Source organism: Ctenopharyngodon idella, chromosome 23 (genome assembly GCF_019924925.1).
Source record: "Ctenopharyngodon idella isolate HZGC_01 chromosome 23, HZGC01, whole genome shotgun sequence".
NCBI classification, from domain to species: Eukaryota; Metazoa; Chordata; class Actinopteri; order Cypriniformes; family Xenocyprididae; genus Ctenopharyngodon; species Ctenopharyngodon idella.
This window is the reverse complement of record NC_067242.1, coordinates 7,965,475-7,984,034: the sequence shown is the minus strand read 5'-3', so window position 1 is coordinate 7,984,034 and position 18,560 is coordinate 7,965,475. Positions and strand designations below refer to the sequence as shown.

The 18,560-nt window shown below is 37.2% G+C and overlaps 1 protein-coding gene across 1 annotated transcript; it reads left to right on the top strand.

Moving 5' to 3' along the window:
* Window positions 1-461: 461 nt before the first annotated feature.
* On the top strand, window positions 462-18,363 carry wdr90 (WD repeat domain 90). The gene is made up of 42 exons (XM_051881644.1): window positions 462-764; window positions 1,179-1,273; window positions 1,395-1,571; window positions 1,702-1,840; window positions 1,952-2,122; window positions 2,245-2,371; window positions 2,704-2,771; window positions 2,854-2,975; window positions 3,077-3,292; window positions 3,512-3,577; window positions 3,736-3,804; window positions 4,258-4,368; window positions 6,093-6,238; window positions 6,319-6,376; window positions 6,457-6,575; window positions 6,777-6,938; window positions 7,050-7,180; window positions 7,566-7,682; window positions 7,775-8,010; window positions 8,130-8,272; window positions 8,738-8,868; window positions 9,055-9,185; window positions 9,831-9,992; window positions 10,259-10,387; window positions 10,469-10,599; window positions 10,720-10,754; window positions 10,921-11,043; window positions 11,113-11,351; window positions 11,517-11,619; window positions 11,770-11,891; window positions 12,029-12,185; window positions 12,273-12,466; window positions 12,568-12,736; window positions 12,853-12,982; window positions 13,917-14,085; window positions 14,223-14,345; window positions 15,361-15,541; window positions 15,632-15,762; window positions 17,101-17,244; window positions 17,411-17,530; window positions 17,692-17,776; window positions 17,863-18,363. The coding sequence occupies exons 1-42, from the start codon at window positions 752-754 to the stop codon at window positions 18,018-18,020; spliced, it is 5,553 nt and encodes a 1,850-aa protein (XP_051737604.1). The 5' UTR covers window positions 462-751; the 3' UTR covers window positions 18,021-18,363.
* The last annotated feature ends 197 nt before the right edge of the window (window positions 18,364-18,560 follow it).

Here is an 18,560-nt window from a genome sequence, read left to right as displayed (position 1 = left end):
TAGGAAACGCGTTTTCTGAGGATGCTCATCTGAAAACTATTTTCTTGCAAAAATTAAAGTAGAAACATTTACGTCTGGTATATCATAATAATAATGATCTCAACAATTATCTGATGGAATGTACAATATAATCAATAACTAAGTTAATTTTTTTAAACGATTTTTTTTTAGATTATAATATATAAAAATATACAAACAATATCTAGAAATGTAAAATACAACTATTAATTCACAAAATTAGAAATATTAAAAAGCAAAAAAATAGTTCTCTTTGCAGTATTATTTCATTTTTTTTCAATAGCTCTCGTGTGTTCTGTGACTTTTAGGGGAAATGTACACAATTACGCCTGCACATTTTGTATATGTACATGAAATTTTCCCATGATTATTAAAACATGCTTATAAATAAAATAAAAATATATTTATCTGCACTGTTTTTCGGCGATTCACAGTTTTGGGCATGATGCGTAAGCCTTACGTCATGCCGTTCGAACGCGTTGCGGCGGTCTCTGCAGCGCGAGTGTGGAGCGGTTCATCAACAACACAACAAACTGGCAGACCTGCAAAACCCTCATAACATGTACAAAATCTTAAGTTAATATCTGTATGGCGATGAACTGCGGTGTTGTGATGGATAAAATCTTTCTGGACATGTAGGGAATGGAAGTGAATTAATTTTGTTCGTACTTTGGGAGCTAACTGTTACAGTTTGTTAGCTGTCAACAGGTGAATCAGATCTGTGAAGTAAACAATGTCTTCCAGAGGTAAGATTACATTACCCTATTAAATCACTTCACTGAGTAATGAGCTCCTGAAATGGACCTGGACTGAGTTATTTTTTATTTAAAAGACGGAAGATACAGTATAGCACAATATACAGTACAGCAGAGCACAATATCCAATGTTGTATAATACAATTTGAAATATACAGTGCAGTAAAGTGCACATTATATACTATAGACCAGGGGTTTTCAATCTTTTAGATGCCATGGACACCCTAATATAACCACCCTCATCCTAAAATTTAAAAAACAGCTATATTTATATTTTAATTAATGCATTTATTTTAATAAAATGTATTTTTAAATGTATTACTCTTGCTCACAATGCTTTTAACAATGTACAGCACACATGCAGGGTGGACAACAGTGATTGTTGTGTCTGAATCTCTCCATCAGCTCTGTGGCAGCAGCCGTATGTGAACATCTTCAAACACATGAAGATAGAAGAATGGAAGAAAGTCACCAAAGAGGGAGATGTCACCACATACATGGTAGGAGGTTTATTCCTTTCTCGTAATACTATAATATGATGTTCTTGCTGCACAGGATTCTTATTAGCATTCAATATATGTTGTTTGTATGTATTTATCATGCTGTATTGTTTATTGTTAGGATAAGAACCTGAAATGTTGTGTGTTCCGGATCCGTGGCTCCGTACCGGCCAGTAACTACATCCTGCTTCCCAAAACCAGCAGCCAGTCTCTGGGTCTCACCGGCCGGTTCCTCTACCTGCTGTTCAGACCCAGCCCAAACAAACACTTCATTGTGCACCTGGACATTACTGCTGAGGTGAAAAGTGTAGTTTTATATGCATAACTGTTTAATGATACAGACATCTCTATGTTTTCAGTTTTAGTTTTTATTAATAATAACGTAACTGTCCTGTATATCACTCTATGTTGCTTTGTTCATCATTCAGGAGGGTCAGGTGATCCGTGTGTCATTCTCTAACATGTTCAAAGAGTTCAAGTCCACGGCGACATGGCTGCAGTTCCCTTTTCTGTGTGGAGCCGCACATGGTTCAGTGTATGAGAATACAGCCAGTACTGCTAAACAAGGTAGACATTCATTGTTTTATTATCATCTCACTCTTGCCAGGTTTATTATGATGTTTTCTACATGCAGGAAGCGTTTTTTGTGATTGCTGATTGATAACTTGTGCATTACAGGTTTAGTGGGCCCAGCACCGTCAAGCACAAGGTGGACGTGTTTGACGATGGACCTATGTTACGTGCTCTCGGTTTATCTAAACAGAACACACAGTCACCTTAAGAGCATCAAACTCTGTGCCAATATGTCCGTTAAAAACATCATCACCAGTGACCTGCTGTTTGATCCAGGTACTTTGTTCCTGTTACAGTTGCAGGTTGTGAACTGTATAAAATGTAATGTCAGTCTTGTGAAGGGTCTTGGAACAGTGCTGTGTAAATGAAATGTATTATTATTACACAATTTTTTGTAGGTCTGTCATTTTCTGAGTTCAGGCAATCTGGTGTGATGTTGCCAGATGGCACTGCCCCGATGCCCAGAGAAATGTGTTTCCCTGTACCCAAAGGACAGAGCTGGCATAACTTATATGATTATATTAGGTGAGTGCCACTACTTTGAAAATGCACATTTCCTGTTAAATGGACACCTTGCTTAAAGAAATAGGTGGTCCATGTAGTATCACTTTCATAATCAACGATGACTATGTTTATATGCACATCAAATTCAATTTAAGGACAATATATTCATGTTGCAGCCATTATTCTGAATACAATGTTTATATGCGTACAATCATCTGAATATTCCTGTATCAGTGTTATTTTAGTATAACTGTTTACTATTATAATACTATTATCTTTTAGTATAAGTCTTAGTAATTTTGTTATGTGCTCGTAATTTTTATTATTTGCTTTTTCTTGTGTGTGATTGACAGATTTCCCTCAGATGGAACAAAGTTACCATTTGATTCCATACAGAAAGGATCCAACAGTGCAGCTAAAAGTGAGTCTTCAGCGTGTAAACACACACAATCGCACACAACAATGTACATTTTATCTGATGAAACCATGTGGTCACTCTGCAGAAGTCTCGACTGAAAAGAGCCCTCAAAGAGAAGAGAGTCGCATCGTGAGCCTCAGTAAACCAGTTCAAGACAGAGTCTCCCTCATCCAGCAGATCACCACCCCCAAATCTGCACAAGTGTTTGTGTGTGAACTTCAGTTGACCTTTATTTCAGTGCAACTAATGTTGACATACACAGGCCCTAATGACTACTTTCTCCCTTTCTCTCCTTTCTCTCTGAGTAGAGCACTAAACAGCGTTCGGTGATCCAGAAAACAAGTCTGCCCGAACTGATTTATACACCCTCTGGAGGCTCAGAGAGCCCGGGGTCACCAGGTCAAATGTCGCAGGCAGGTGAAGAGGTCACAGTAGTGTGTGCTGATGATGCTGGAGTACACGTATATGCGCGTTGCGAGGATGACGTCTACACCCACATCACAGACAGTGAGGAGGAAATCACAGTAAGTACTGTAGATCCAAGAATATCCTAACAATGATAAGCTAAGAAAAATACTGGGTCTTACTTTGAATCAACATTATATTAAGACCCTCTTTACTTTCATAATAAATGTTCCTGTGCACTTTCATCAATGCATGTTATTGTAAATTAAACAAATGTGACACTTGCTTTTTAAAAGCAATAATAATGTGAATAAACCAATCAGAATGTTTCTTCTTAGGTCATTAATGCAGCATCTCCTCGACCTGTCTCTCTGTCTTCTGACCAACCAGTAAAGCGGCCACAGGTTAACCACACATGAACACATTTATTTATCTCCAGGACAACACAGACTAACAGCATAAATGCATGCTGAAGAAAGGTTTAGATGATAAAGGCTGTGCATATATCTACAGCTCTTTTTGTGTGCAATGGTCATTTGGAGGGTTTCTGTATATGTTTCAGAAGTTGTATCCTGACCCCATTCTGAAGCTGAACAGAATTATTGGCTTCGGAGGAGCTACAGTGAGATGTGTGAGTGACACACACACACACACACACACACACACACACACACACACACACACACACACACAGAAAACATTAGAGGTGTAAAAATGCATCATCTGGCAGTGAAAATTAAATACATTGATTACAGAATTCAATAATTGTTTATAATTTCTTTAATAATAACCCGGTGTTCTAGTAGGTTTATTCTGGCCAACTGAATGTGATTCTCTGAAGACACAGGAAATACACATCTATCTGACCTGAATCAATCTACTAGAACATTCTGCAATGACCTAGATAACTGATAATCTTCAAAGACAAATCCAAAATGCAGTTTGAGTCTGCGAATTTGAAACCTTGTGTGTTACATTTGTGTCTACTGCATATTTTTGAAAATTGATTTCATGATTTGTTTCAGAATCATGAATATCATATGGTACACTTACTGTGCTTTCTTTCAAATTGTCCTTCTCTCAGGCTGTATGGAGCTCAGATGGGGAGGAAGTTGTGTATCCCTGTCATGCCATTATCATCAGCATGACTGTTTCCTCTGGAAAACAGAGATTCTTCATCGGACACACCGATAAGGTCTTTCTCACTCACACACACATAACTTAGTGATTTTACCATGGTTTAGTGGTGTCATGCATGATGTGAAGTAGAGTAAAATCCCTTAAAGGGTTAGTTCACCCAAAAATGAAAATAATGTCATTTATTACTCACCCTCATGCCGTTACACACCCGTAAGACCTTCGCTAATCTTCGGAACGCTTTTCCTCTCTCAAGATCCATTAATGTACTAAAAACATATTTAAATCAGTTCATGTGAGTACAGTGGTTCAATATTAATATTATAAAGCGACGAGAATATTTTTGGTGCGCCAAAAAAACAAAACAACGACTTATATAGTGATGGCCGATTTCAAAACACTGCTTCAGGAAGCTTCGGAGCGTTATGAATCAGTGTATCGAATCAGCGGTTCAGAGTGCCAAAGTCACGTGATTTCAGCAGTTTGGCGGTTTGACACGCGATCCGAATCATGATTCGACACGCTGATTCATAACGCTCCAAAGCTTCCTGAAACAGTGTTTTGAAATCGGCCATCACTATATAAGTCATTATTTTGTTTTTTTGGCACACCAAAAATATTCTCATCACTTTATAATATTAATATTGAACCACTGTACTCACATGAACTGATTTAAATATGTTTTTAGTACATTTATGTATCTTGAGAGAGGAAATGTCAATGCTGGCTATGGAGGCCTCACTGAGCCATCGGATTTCAACAAAAATATCTTAATTTGCATTCCGAAGATTAAAGAAGGTCTTACGGGTGTGGAACGGCATGAGCGTGAGTATTAAATGACATTATTCTCATTTTTGGGTGAACTAACCCTTTAATCATGGTACAAACACTGTAACCCACAGCTTTTAGAGTGACTTATTGCTTTTATAAATTAGTTATAATAGCAATATGATAAACGATAATGTTTTTTAATAGTTTTAATATTTCTAATCTAATAAAAATAAAATTTAAAATGTAAAAAATAAGTTAAATTCATTAAAATATATGCATATATTATTATTATTATTATTAATAATTAAGACAATAATGCATAACATTAGATTTTATTATACATGATATTATATAGCAATAATAGTATTAATAACACATAAATAAATAAACATTATATACAAAGAATATTTTATTTAATATAATTTAAATAAAAAATAATAATAATAATTATTATTATGCTAAGCAATGTAGCAACTTGTCACATTAGTATAGAGTCTAACTGATGGTCACAGTCAGGGCTTGACAATACTCATTTTCTGCAGAATAGATACACGATACCAGCTGTGCTTTCTCCCTCTCTCATCTCTCCAACAGCGAGTTGACACACAAACCCGCCTCCCCTAACTCGTTTAATTTGCTCCGGATGAATATTGTTGGTGTTACAGGGTTTGAATTTCGGCATGGGATTGCACATAGTGCGCATAATTTTACTCATTCCCACAGATTTTGCGCTCACGCCAAAGTGTGCGCACATAAAGCCGCCTCTCAGTACTAAATCGAGTTCTTTTTTGCTGCTTATAAACATTCAAATACACTAAATAATGTCAAAATGCTGGTCTTGGCAAGTATTCACATAAACACAGTCAGTTATGTTTTGAGTGAACGTAAACAGTCAAGAAAGAAAACGGATGTGTAACAGTATAATGGATCCATGTGTCAGGTCTTAAAGTGACAGCAGTGACAGTTAGCTGGCCTTGATTTTCCTGTTGATGTGTTCCTGTTGTTTGTCAGGTCTCAGCTCTGGCGTTAAATGCCAGTTCTACTGTGTTGGCATCGGCTCAGACGGGCGCAAACAGTCTGATTCGTCTCTGGAGCTACAGCGGAGGAGTGTGTCAAACCATTATTCCCACACACACGCATGCTCTGAATCTGCTAAGGTACACCAAACACACATATACAACACAGTACAATGGCAGCTGGATTTCTTAAGGTTCATCAGGTGATGTTGTTGTTTTAGTTTCTCTCAGAGTGGAGGAGTGCTGTGTGGCGTAGGGAAAGACCGTCACAACAAAACTGTGAGTGTTTTGCATGTGAAGGGCTATGCTTTTATTTATATTGTGTATGTTTATATTAATTATTTGATTTGCTTGTTTAGACGGTGATCCTTTGGAACACTCGGCGTGTGGCAGAAGGAAGTGTGGTTCCAGTCTTAGCTAAAGCACACACAGACGTGGACATCCAGATGATGAAGATAGCCTTTTTTGATGACACACGGTGCGCATACAAACTTGTATTGTAATTAGAGCCAATCTAAACCTGTTAGAGGTTTAATGTGGAGTGGGAATTAGTTGTGATGCAAATACATGTACAATATGATCAATATCATTAACAGGGTTACTAGCTAATGTTATTAACCTCAATTCTACCTCAGTTTTTAATCAATAATAAGTGTATATTTTGTGTTTGTTTGTGCAGTATGGTGTCGTGTGGTTTAGGTAACGTGCGACTATGGCGTGTACGTGGTGGCTCTCTACGCTCTTGTCCTGTGGATCTTGGACAGTATCACAATCTGGAGTTTACTGACCTCGGCTTTGAGCAGGGATACACTCAGGACCATCCAGTGGATGATCGCACGCTGTGAGACATGATAAATGACCAACAAATTATTTAAATAAGCGTAATTACTGTAGCATACAGACATTAATTGTCATTTGATCTTGATCTCATTGTGTTTTGTGATTGGAGCAGGTTTGTCAGCAGTAGGAGTGGTCACATCCTAGAGATCGACTATGTTGCCGTGGGGATAAAAAACATAAGGAGGCTCCTCCCGGCTCAGGAAAGCCACGCCCACCAAAGGGAGAAACAGACCTTTAGCACAGGTGAAAATTTTGTGAGCGACACAAGTTTGATTATGGCTCATATCATTGCTGATTACGTTTCTACCTGTTTGTTTCTTTCCTCAATGTTCTTGTCAGTATGTGTAAAAGGGCCTTAAAAAGCGTTATTTCATTCTGTTCTGTCTAATGGTGGGTCTTTTTAGACACCTCACGTGTTGATTTGATTTAGAATTTGAAAAGGGAGTTCAAAACAATTCTTAATTCATTCCAGTTCTTCAGCAACAGTTAAATTAAATTAAATTAAAAATATTTAAATAAAATTATTATTATTATTTGATTAGCAATTAATTTAATTACTTTTTATTTATTTAAATTTATTTATTTATTATTTGAATATATTGACTGTATTATAAATATGTGTTTTCAGGTGCCGGTATTGCGGTGAACAGCATCAGTGTGTGTGCTGAGTTCTGTGTGACCGGTTCAGAGGATGGATTCATGCGTCTGTGGCCACTTGACTTCTCATCAGTTTTTTTAGAGGCGGGTCGGTACTCCCCTGTCAATCACTCTCACAACCAATTATAACCTTGCTTATAACTAGCTCTATGAATTACTGAGATTTTGGTGTGTTCACAGAGCATGAGGGACCCGTCAGTTTGGTGTGTGTATCCTCAGACGGCTCGAGAGTTCTAGCGGCCACGACCGCAGGGAATCTTGGGTACCTGGATGTTGGTAGCCGTGGGTACCGTACATTAATGAGGTCACACACAGGGAGTGTTTTGGGCTTCAGTGTGGATGGAGTTAGACGGCGTGTTACCACCGTGTCCAGAGACAGCACCGTACGGGTGTGGGACATGGACACCATGCAACAGGTGATTTATGGGAATGTTTATCATTAAAGCTTTTGCATACTGTTGGCCGTGCATAGACACCAGGCATGCGCTGATATTACCTTGAAGCTAATATACTGGGCCTCTAATTCATTTTGCAGCTCTATGACTTTGTCTCTGATGATAATGAAAGTCCCTGTTCAGTTGCGTTTCATCCCAGCATGCCTCTCTTCGCCTGTGGATCGAGCTCTGGAACTGTCAGAGTGTTTGATATTCAAACGTCGAGCCTAATCGCCCAACACAGGTACATACACACTCTCAAAGGACATTTGTCCTTACAAGCGCTCTAGCCTGTGTAATTTCTGTGTAAAGTCGTTATTTTTGTTTTGCGCACAAAAAGTATTCTCGTCAATTCATAACATTAAAGGGTTAGTTCACCCAAAAATGAAAATTCTGTCATTTATTACTCACCCTCATGCCGTTTTACACCCGTAAGACCTTCGTTAATCTTCGGAACGCAAATTGAGATATTTTTGTTGAAATCCGATGGCACAATCCGATTGACAATTCCTCTTGAGAGAGGAAATGTCATTGCTCCCTATGTAGGCCTCACAGAGCCATCGGATTTCAACAAAAATATCTTAATTTGTGTTCCGAAGATCAACGAAGGTCTTATGGGTGTAAAACGGCACGAGGGTGAGTAATAAATGACAGAATTTTCATTTTTGCGTGAACTAACCCTTTAATGTGTGTGTGTGTGTGTTTGCAGTCAGCACTCTGGATCAGTTGAGTGTGTGATATATTCTCCCGATGGTCAGTGTCTGTTTAGTGCTGGCGCTCTTGGATACTTGGTACTCTACAACTCTTCTCAAAATGACCATAATGTGGCCCGTGTTCTGGGTGAGTAAATGGTTGTTCTTACAGCACAATGTGTAATGTGTGATGTGTGACAGTTCCTCTTCACAGCACATTCAGATGAGCTCAGCTTTCTGTGTTTATTTGTAGACATGCTTTTCAGAGAACTGAAATATCTGAAGGACTGTGTGAAAGTGGCATTCTGAATTATTGATATTTTTTCAATAATAGGTAATGTGGTTGCACGGGGTGTGAATCGTGGCCCGGATACTTTGGCCGTGAGCTCTGACAGCCGCTGTCTAGCGCTGGTCGGACCGACCGAATACATCGTCACAATTATGGAAGCACAGTCACTTAATGAGGTACATCAAAACCATAATGTTTGCCAGAGCTGTGATGCAGTGGACTTATGAACATGCTTGACACATGTAAGAGCATTTGGATCACAACTTCTACACTCCACTTTCTTTAAAAAAAAAAATAAAAAAAATGAATGAATAAATAAATGAAGAAGTTTTCAAAATTTCCATCAATTAAATCTCATTGAATCTGGGACATAATCAAAATCTCACATTTTTGTATTGAAAATGTGTATTGTGTTATTTTTTTTTCTTTAATTTATTGTTTCAAATGATGATTTATAATGTGATTTTAGTATTTATATATTATTATATAATTTATTAATATTTTAAATTAGCTTTTTAGTCATCATTTTAATATTTGCTTAAGTTTCAATAATTGTTTTAGGTGCTTTTGTCATTCTTATTAGTTTTTTTATTTAGCATGAAATTTATTATTATTATTATTATTATTATTATTTTTAGTTTTAGTAATTTTATTACTTAAACTTACTTCAATTTCTAATTTTTCTAAAAAAAATTTCAGTTTGTTTTTCATCTAATATTTATATTTCAGTTAACGAAAGCTATTTTTAATAGTTTTGTTAACAATTACAACACTATGACATACTGTACATGTTAAATAGCATTTATTTCTGTGTGTCACAGTTGCTCCGGGTTGATGTGAGCATTCTGGATGTTGAGAGCACAACGCTGGACTCTGCCCTGAATGTGTGTTTCTCCCCCACGTCACTGTCACACCTGCTCGTCACCACCTCAGCCAATAAGATCCTCTGGATTGACACACACACAGGACAACTGCTCAGACAGGTGAAAGACTGAAGGGCGAATACTTTCTGAGAACATTAAGTATCACATATTAAAATCATTGGTAGCACTTTGGTTTACAGTCATTTTCTGCTTGTACATACTATTTTAGCAATTACATAACTAGGTACTAACCCTGAACCTACCCCTAAACCTAACCTTAACTCATGTAGTTACCTTATATTACCAGTACTTTCTTGAATAAGTACACTGTAAGTGCACATACTGTAAAATAAAGTGTAGCCAAATCATTATTAATGTAATTGCAGGTGTCTGAGGTGCATAAGAATCAGTGTGTGTCTCTGGCTGTCAGTGAAGATGGCCGTTATTTGCTGACGGCCGGTCAGAACTCTCTGAAGGTGTGGGACTATGACATGCACCTGGATGTCAATTCACAGGTATGTTTGTTTGAGTGCTGGATTTGATGATGTACAGAGTACAGACTTTAAATGAGATCATTGTATTCATTTCTCCTTCAGGTGTTCATCGGTCACTCTGAGCCCATCAGACAGGTGAGGTTCACGCCTGATCAGATGGGTGTGGTCACCGCAGGTGACGCCCTCTTTTTCTGGGACTTCCTGGCACCCCCACAAGAGATTTCACACTGCAGGTAAGACCTATGTTTTCCATAATACTGTACATGGTTTTAATACTGTACATTATTTTAGTTGTTTGCTAGAAGTAACTAGGATTTTTTTAAATTGTTGAAATCTATCTCTCTTCCTACCAGGTCTCAGGCTATAGAGGTCTCCCCTCATAAATCAGGTACGAAAAGCTTCTATATATATATATACATAGCCTATGTGTATAATATCGGCAGCTTGATTCAAAATAATACTTAATCCTAAGGCAGTTGGTTTATTGCAAATTTTTTAAGTTAACTACTTAGCTTTAAGTGCATATTGATCCTTAATAAGCTCCTATTGTTCAGCTCACAGTTGGGTGGAGTTAAATGGCGCTGAGCTGTCCAATGAGAGTCCTCGAGAGGCATTATTTCAGCCCTCCTCGCCACCTGTTATGAATTTTCTTTCCAGTGAGAGGAAGGACAGTGAAGGTATGTGTTCATGAGCATTTGTCCTCATTCATGTGTCAGTATTACATCTCAGACGCTTTTCTCCTCTAGGTTTCCTGTGCGATTCTACAGCTGAACTGCAGCTCAGTCCCACAGCAGGCCACACCCACTCCCCTCCCCCTAAACACACCTCCTTCCTGAGAGTGACCGAATGGGTGAAGAATGAGGACACGCCCACACTCCCAGCCAGTCAATCAAGGACGGAGAAAATACGAGACGGTCACACGGCAGTCCGTCCAGACTGTTATAAACACTTCACTCCACGTTTTAAGACTTCTGTGCTAGATCAGGTGTATATATATGTATATTTTTTTTATCAATTATTCATTAATATGTTAATCTCAAAAGTGAATTGTGCATTATTAACATTTAAACCAAAACACAATACAAACTCTTTTGTATACTGTCTTTTTTTTACCACTTTCTTTCTCCTAAAACAATTATTCGCGTTTTAGACTGTAGTAGCTCCGCCCTCAGGACAGGCGGGGTTGAGTCTGAAGGCTGTGATTGGCTATAATGGCAATGGGCGTGGCAATATGGTCTGGAATCCAGACACCGGTAAATACTAACCAAATATAAACTCTTTTATGATGTCTATCACATAAAATGCATGTGCATATTTTGTAGTGGTGCTTATGTGTGTCCTTTCTCAGTGTGTATGTATATACACACAATTGTTACTTAGCTACATCTTGTGTGTGTTTGCAGGTTTATTTGTGTACTCCTGTGGATGTGTTGTCGTCGTGGAGGATCTTCACACAGGCTCACAGAGACAGTGGTTCGGTCACACAGAGGAGATCTCAACGCTTGCCGTCACCCATGATGCACAGGTACCACACACGCATGATTTAGTGTATATACTACAAATATATAAATCACACACTGTTCCTCTGTTTCCACCACTTGGTAATGCTTTGCTAATGATTGTTAGCAAAATTTAGGAGCCTCTGTCTGATTTGCTCGGCAGATTGTTGCATCTGCGTCAGGGGGCGGAGCTTCACACAGCAGCCTCATCTGCATATGGAACGTGTCAGATGGTTCCTGTAGAAACCGCCTCTCCTATCACAAGGGGGCGGTGCAGAGCCTTACATTTTCCAGGGATGACATGTACCTCCTCTCAGTGGGTCAGTGTTTAATATTTTGCATTATATTATAAATCTTGTGTCTTTATAATGAATCATTTGTATTGATGCAGTATGAAATGCTCTTAGGTGATTTTTCTGAGCCGGTGGTGGCGCTGTGGAGCACTCGATCGTTTGAGCTGCTCTGTACCGTTCAGATATCCATCCCGCTGCATGATGCTTCCTTCTGCCCGTTTACTGCTAACGAGTTGATGCTCATCGGCAGCAGTGCTGTTGTTTTTACTCAAATACAAACACATGATAACAAAACTTCAGAACTTCAGGTATGTACAGACACAGTTTGCATGAAAAGAATCTTTCTGCAATGCATGCATGCACTGTTGCAAAGAAGAAAGTTGATAAATCTGCTTTCCTCCTCCTGCAGACGCAGAAAGTGGGCTTACCGGATGCAGTAGGGCAGGCAGAGGTGACATCGCTGTGCTATAACACTCGCCGTATCCTGTACACGGGCACAAACAGCGGCCACGTGTGTGTGTGGGACTGTAACACACAGCGCTGCTTTGTGACCTGGGAAGCAGATGGAGGAGAGATAGGTGTGTGTGTGTGTGTGTGTGAGAAATGTGTTGATCACATTTGTGATTCGGGTCATTGGGACACAGTATAACCAGGAAGTGATCGTAATTAAGTGTTTTTGTGTGCATTTGTGTAGGTGTGTTAGTTTGCCGTGGGAATAAGCTGGTCACAGGGAGTAACACCAAAAAATTGAGACTGTGGTCTGTAGCTTCAGTCCAGAATCTCAGTAACCCAAATAACAAGAGCAGCGCAGGACAGGATGATGGGTAAGCATGCAAACACTCGCTTTATCTCTTTCAGCAATGAAAGTTAAACTCTCTCTCTATATACACACTTCTGTTCAAAATTTTGGGGTCGGTAAGATTTTTAAAATGTTTTTGAAAGAAGATTCATCAAGGCTGCGTTTATTTGGTCAAAAATAAAGTAAAATAGCAATATTGTGAAATATTATCACAATTTAAAATAGCTGTTTTCTATTTGAATATATTTTAAAATTTAATTTATGATTTATTTATATTAAAGCTGAATTTTCAGCATCATTACCTCAGTCTTCAGTGTCACATGATCCTTCAGAAATCATTCTGAAAATCATGATGATTTGATGCTCAAGAAACAATTATTATTATTATCAATGTTGAAAACATTTGTGCTGCTTCATATTTTTGTGAAAACCATGATATTTTTTTCAGGGTTCTTAGAGGAATAGAACAATTTTTTTGAAATAGAAATCTTTTATAACATTATAAATGTCTTTACTGTCACTTGAAATTAATTTAATGCAAAACGAATTTATTTAAAAAAGTCTTATTGACCCCAAACTTTTAAATGGTAATATATGTTACATATAGAGGCCCATTTCCAGCTCAATAATGAAAAATTAAAATATAATTGAGGTGTAGTTTAAACTGAGATGTAAAGTCACATTGTGTGAAATAAAGTCGCAATGGTAAGATTTAATCTTAATCATGAGAAAAAACTTGCAATTATGCAAAAATTCTAAGTCAAAATAGTGAGCCACATTGTGAAATATAGTCGTGGTTATGAGAAATAAGTTGCATGTATTTAAGTCACAATTGTCAAAGTCATAATTTAGAGATTTTGAGATAATTTATTTTGTCCTAATTACCATAGAAGAAAATGTTGTCACTTTCACTTTGTAAAAACAATTAAAATGAGCTTCACTTGTTCTGAACCTGCAAGAGCTCAGGTGCAGCTTGAACAAGAACTGCTGTTGGACGGGACAGTGGTCAGTGCAGCGTTTGATGATGCCATGGACATGGGGATTGTGGGTACGACTGCGGGAACCCTGTGGTATATCAACTGGGCCGACAGCACCAGTATACGTCTGATCAGCGGACATAAGAGCAAGGTACATTTTATCCCTGCCGATCTTTAGACCTGTTTTTAGCTGTGAAGTTCATCCATAGCAGAACCTTCCAGAAACAGAAAGTTGAAATGAATCCGAAACGATTCTAAAAGCAGCTGCTTCTACCAAAACTACCCCAGGTGAACGGTGTGGTTTGTAGTCCAGATGAGAAGAATTTCGTCACGTGTGGGCAGGACGGCAGTGTGAGAGTTTGGGCGCTGCAGAGCCACGAGCTGCTGGTGCAGTTTCAGGTGCTTAACCAGGTGAGAATAAACACACTGATGCTATATGTGGGCAGGACGGCACAGTTTAAGGTTAATTTGCAGTATACTCAGATGAACTGTTTGCTGAGGCAGATGCCTTGTGTCTGGGATGACAACAGTAGCCAATCATCTGAGCACATTATTCTGTCACATGACTTTTTTTAATGTCAGCATAGATTTTAAAGGGGACCTATAATGCCCCTTTTACAAGATGTAATATGTCCCTAGAATGTGTCTGTGAAGTTTCAGCTCAAAATACCCCACAGATCATTTATTATAGCTTGTCAAATTTGCCTCTATTTGGGTGTGAGCAAAAACACGCCGTTTTTGTGTGTGTCCCTTTAAATGCAAATGAGCTGCTGCTCCCGGATGAGGGCGGAGCTTTGGCTCTGGCTTCGGTTGCTCAACAACAACAACAAAGCTGGAGAATCTCACGCAGACAAAATGAGGATTGTCAGTAACGGTGTTCAGCCTTACATTGTTCAAACTTTAAAGTCTTTCCAACCTACTTTCTGTGCATGACTTCATACTGAATAATGTATCCACTTCAAGCAAGTTTTTAATGCAAATTTTGGTGTTTCAATTCAGAATTTTCAAATGCGATAATCCAAAAAAATGTTTGAATGGCAAAACCTTGTACTTCGATGTACAGTACTTTTACGTTTGGGGTTAGCTTTTTTATTTTATTCTGCAAGGATGCATTAAATTGATTAAATTGAATATTACAAAAGATTTTTATTTCAAATAAATGCTGTTTTTTTCCCACTTTCTAGTCATCAAAGAATCTTGCAATAAAAGTCTCGGTTTCCAGAAAAATGTGAAGCAGCACAACTGTTTTCAACATTAATAACAATAAGAAATGTTTCATGAGCAGCAAATCAGCATATTAGAATGATTTCTGAAGGATCATGTGACACTGAAGACTGGAGTAATGATGCTGAAAATTCAGCTTTCATTCATTGCAGTTCATTATTGTTTAATTGTGTGTTTGTATGGCGATTTCTCTGTATTGCAGAGCTGTGAGTGTGTGTGTTGGAGTCCTCCGAGGGGTGTGTTTGAGCCCAGCGGCCGTACGTGTGTCGCAGGCGGTTACAGCGACGGTACTGTGAGGATCTTCAATCTGGAGTCGGCCGAAATGGAGCTGAAACTACAACCTCAGCCTGTGTCTGTGTGTGCGTTGCAGTACTCACACTACGGTGAGAGAGAGAGTGTGTGTGAGACCCAGTGTCCTGTGTCTGATCGTTTGTGTGTTTATGTTCACTATATGCATGTGTGTGTATGTGTAGGTCATGTGCTGTTGTCTGGTGGTCGTGATGGTCTCATTACCGTCAGCAGTCCCGTCACTGGAGTCACTGTACGCACCATCAGTGACCACAAAGGGGCGCCTATAACTACAGTGCAGTGCACCAGCAAACAGGTTTGTGCATATGTGTGTGTGTGTGTGTGTGTCCTTGTTTTTCTGTTTTGTAAGGCAAATGACTCAACATTGTGTATGATGTGGAATTGTGGGCCATACTCAAAAAGTATTTGGACACTTAAATCACACTAAAAATGCATGAATTTTATTCAAAGACATTAAGACCTCAAACATGAAGAAGAAAAGTGAACGTTAGTGAAGAGAAAAGATCCTGCAGCATTTGAGACACAAAGATACATATATTCAATGACATTGTTACAACAAAGTGTCCAGATACTTACGTGTTTCAGAGTGACTTTGTTCTTTTACATGTGAGCAGCTCATATGGTATTTGAAAATGAAGAAATGAAGACAGCCACAAAAAGTATTGTACAGTTGTACTGAAAAATAAAGTAATAAATATTATAATAATAAATTAATAAAATTAAAAAATAATAAATTATTTTATTATTTTTAAATACTCTATTTTTTTATTTTACAGTGAAATATCACAATAGTAAAATGTCTTGTTTTATTTAATATTTTCTATTTTCTAATAAAAATAAATTATTGTTATTGCAATAATAATAATAATAATTATTATTATTATTATAACAAAATAATACTTCTTATTATTTTTATAATTATTACAAATAATAAATTATTAATAATAAATTAATAAAATTAAAAATAATACATTATTATATTATTTTTAAATACTTGATTTTTTTATTTTACAGTGAAATATTACAATAGTAAAATGTCTTGTTTTATTTAATATTTTCTATTATTTTCTAATACAAATAAATGATTGTTACTGCAATAATAATAATTATTATTATTATTATTATTATTATAACAAAATAAAAATTATTTTTATAATTTTTTTTTTTACTAAAGAAAATATTAAACAAAACAAGAAATTTTACTATTGAAATATTTCACTGTAAAATAAAATTATTTAAGAAAAAAATTCTATAATAATTATAATGATTTGTATTATTCTAAATATAATTATAATTTATTTTTATTATTATTTTCCTATTTTTATATTATTACATATTATTGTTTATAATAATAATAATAATAATAATAATAATTATTATTATTATTATTATTATTATCATTATTATGGTCATATTAACATATAATCTCAAAATTTTGGGCCAAATTGTACAGCCCTACAAACTTGCTCAGCCAAATTTGTTTTTTTTTTTTTTTTTGTAAATCACATTGTAAATCGCAATTGCAATTTTTATCAGAAAAATATATATATATTTTTTTTTTACTTAAATCGTGCAGTCCTACTGGTGAGTGATTTAATGTGTCTGTGTGTGTGTTGATATAAATGTCTAATAGTATAAGGAGTTTGGTCTGGAGGGAAATGAGCTCTGGTTGGCCGTGAGCGCAGACAGGCGTGTCAGCATCTGGGCTGCTGATTGGACGAAGGATAAATGTGAGCTGCTTGATTGGCTGACGTTCCCAGCACCCAGCCCACCAGAGGTGATTGACACACTGAAAATTAATTAAACATATAAATATGCCCTGAACTTGTTCATATATTATGTACTTTGTCTTATTGAGCTGCTCTGATCATTCAAAGATTACTATTATGGTTGAAAAGTCTTAAGAAATAACGTTTGATACAACTTTGTCTTTTTTTAATCAGGATGTTCTTGCATTACCACCCAGTCTGGCCGCGTTCAGCCCCAGTGAGAGAGGAGTGGTGGTTTACACTGGCTACGCTGTGGAAAAGGAAATCATCTTTTACTGTCTTTACAAAAAACAGGTACTCAAACACTGATGGACTGACATGAAACAACACATTTATTCACTCTCGGCCTTTATAACCATGACTGTATTTGTCTCCACACAATTTTATTGGCCAATTGAAGGAGATTGTGAGATAATGATGCATTGGTTTAATGTGTGTGTTTTTTTGTTTTACAGGTTTTGAGGACGATCTCTCTGGCCGATTGGGCACTATGTCTCAGTCTGTGTTCAACTGGAAGGCTGCTCGCTGTCGGATCAAACCGTTAGTGTGCCTGTGCCATCTTACAACATAACAGCAAAGTGTTTGAGAGCTATACAGTCCTCTAACGGTGATGTCTTGTGTTTCAGAGCGCGTCCTGAAGCTGATTCATTCCTCCAGCGGTCGTTTTCAGGATTTCGCATCTCATAGTGACTCGGTTCAGGTGTGCAGCTTCAGCTGGTCTGGATCTCAGCTCTTCACTGCTGCTCATAATGAGCTCTTGCTGTGGTCTGTGCACGGCTTATAATGTTAGGAGAACACTAATGCTACTGTTGGATGTTCATCCGTGGGGTTTAATAGTTCGATCCCTCTCCGTTTGGATTGCAGTAGTCAGATTTTGCGTTTCTGTTTAGTAGAAATGTTGATGTATTGATGTAGCAGAGCAGTTCTGCCATGTTTTGCATCCAGTTAGCATGACTTGAACTTTTATTAATGGCAGTTTTTGTAATCTTTTCATTTGTTTTAAATTTTTTAAATACATTTTACTTTAATATTTCTTACACTGTTTCAAAATATTTTGCTTGTTAGAAATACTCTGAAATTGTCATGCACTTTGATGCTCAGAAATAAAATTCTTAAAAAATCTGAAATACTCATGTTTGCATTAAATAAAGCCACTGACACACAGTTACAGTAAAACAGAACCTGATTTTAACACATAATAACTTTCATTAATATGTCCTTAACGAACATTAGATAATTCTTCACAGACCTTTGGCTCATCTAATTTAAAATATGAATATAATATAGCTTATGTTTTTCAAATGCTTTTTTTGATTTGAAAAAG

What these genes read in the sequence shown, in the direction of transcription:
- wdr90 (XM_051881644.1), top strand. An exon ending in TAATGTGGCCCGTGTTCTGG is followed by an intron (nt 8,869 to 9,054) that starts GTGAGTAAATGG and finishes TTTCAATAATAG; the next exon opens with GTAATGTGGTTGCACGGGGT. An exon ending in AGTTTCAGGTGCTTAACCAG is followed by an intron (nt 14,346 to 15,360) that starts GTGAGAATAAAC and finishes TCTGTATTGCAG; the next exon opens with AGCTGTGAGTGTGTGTGTTG.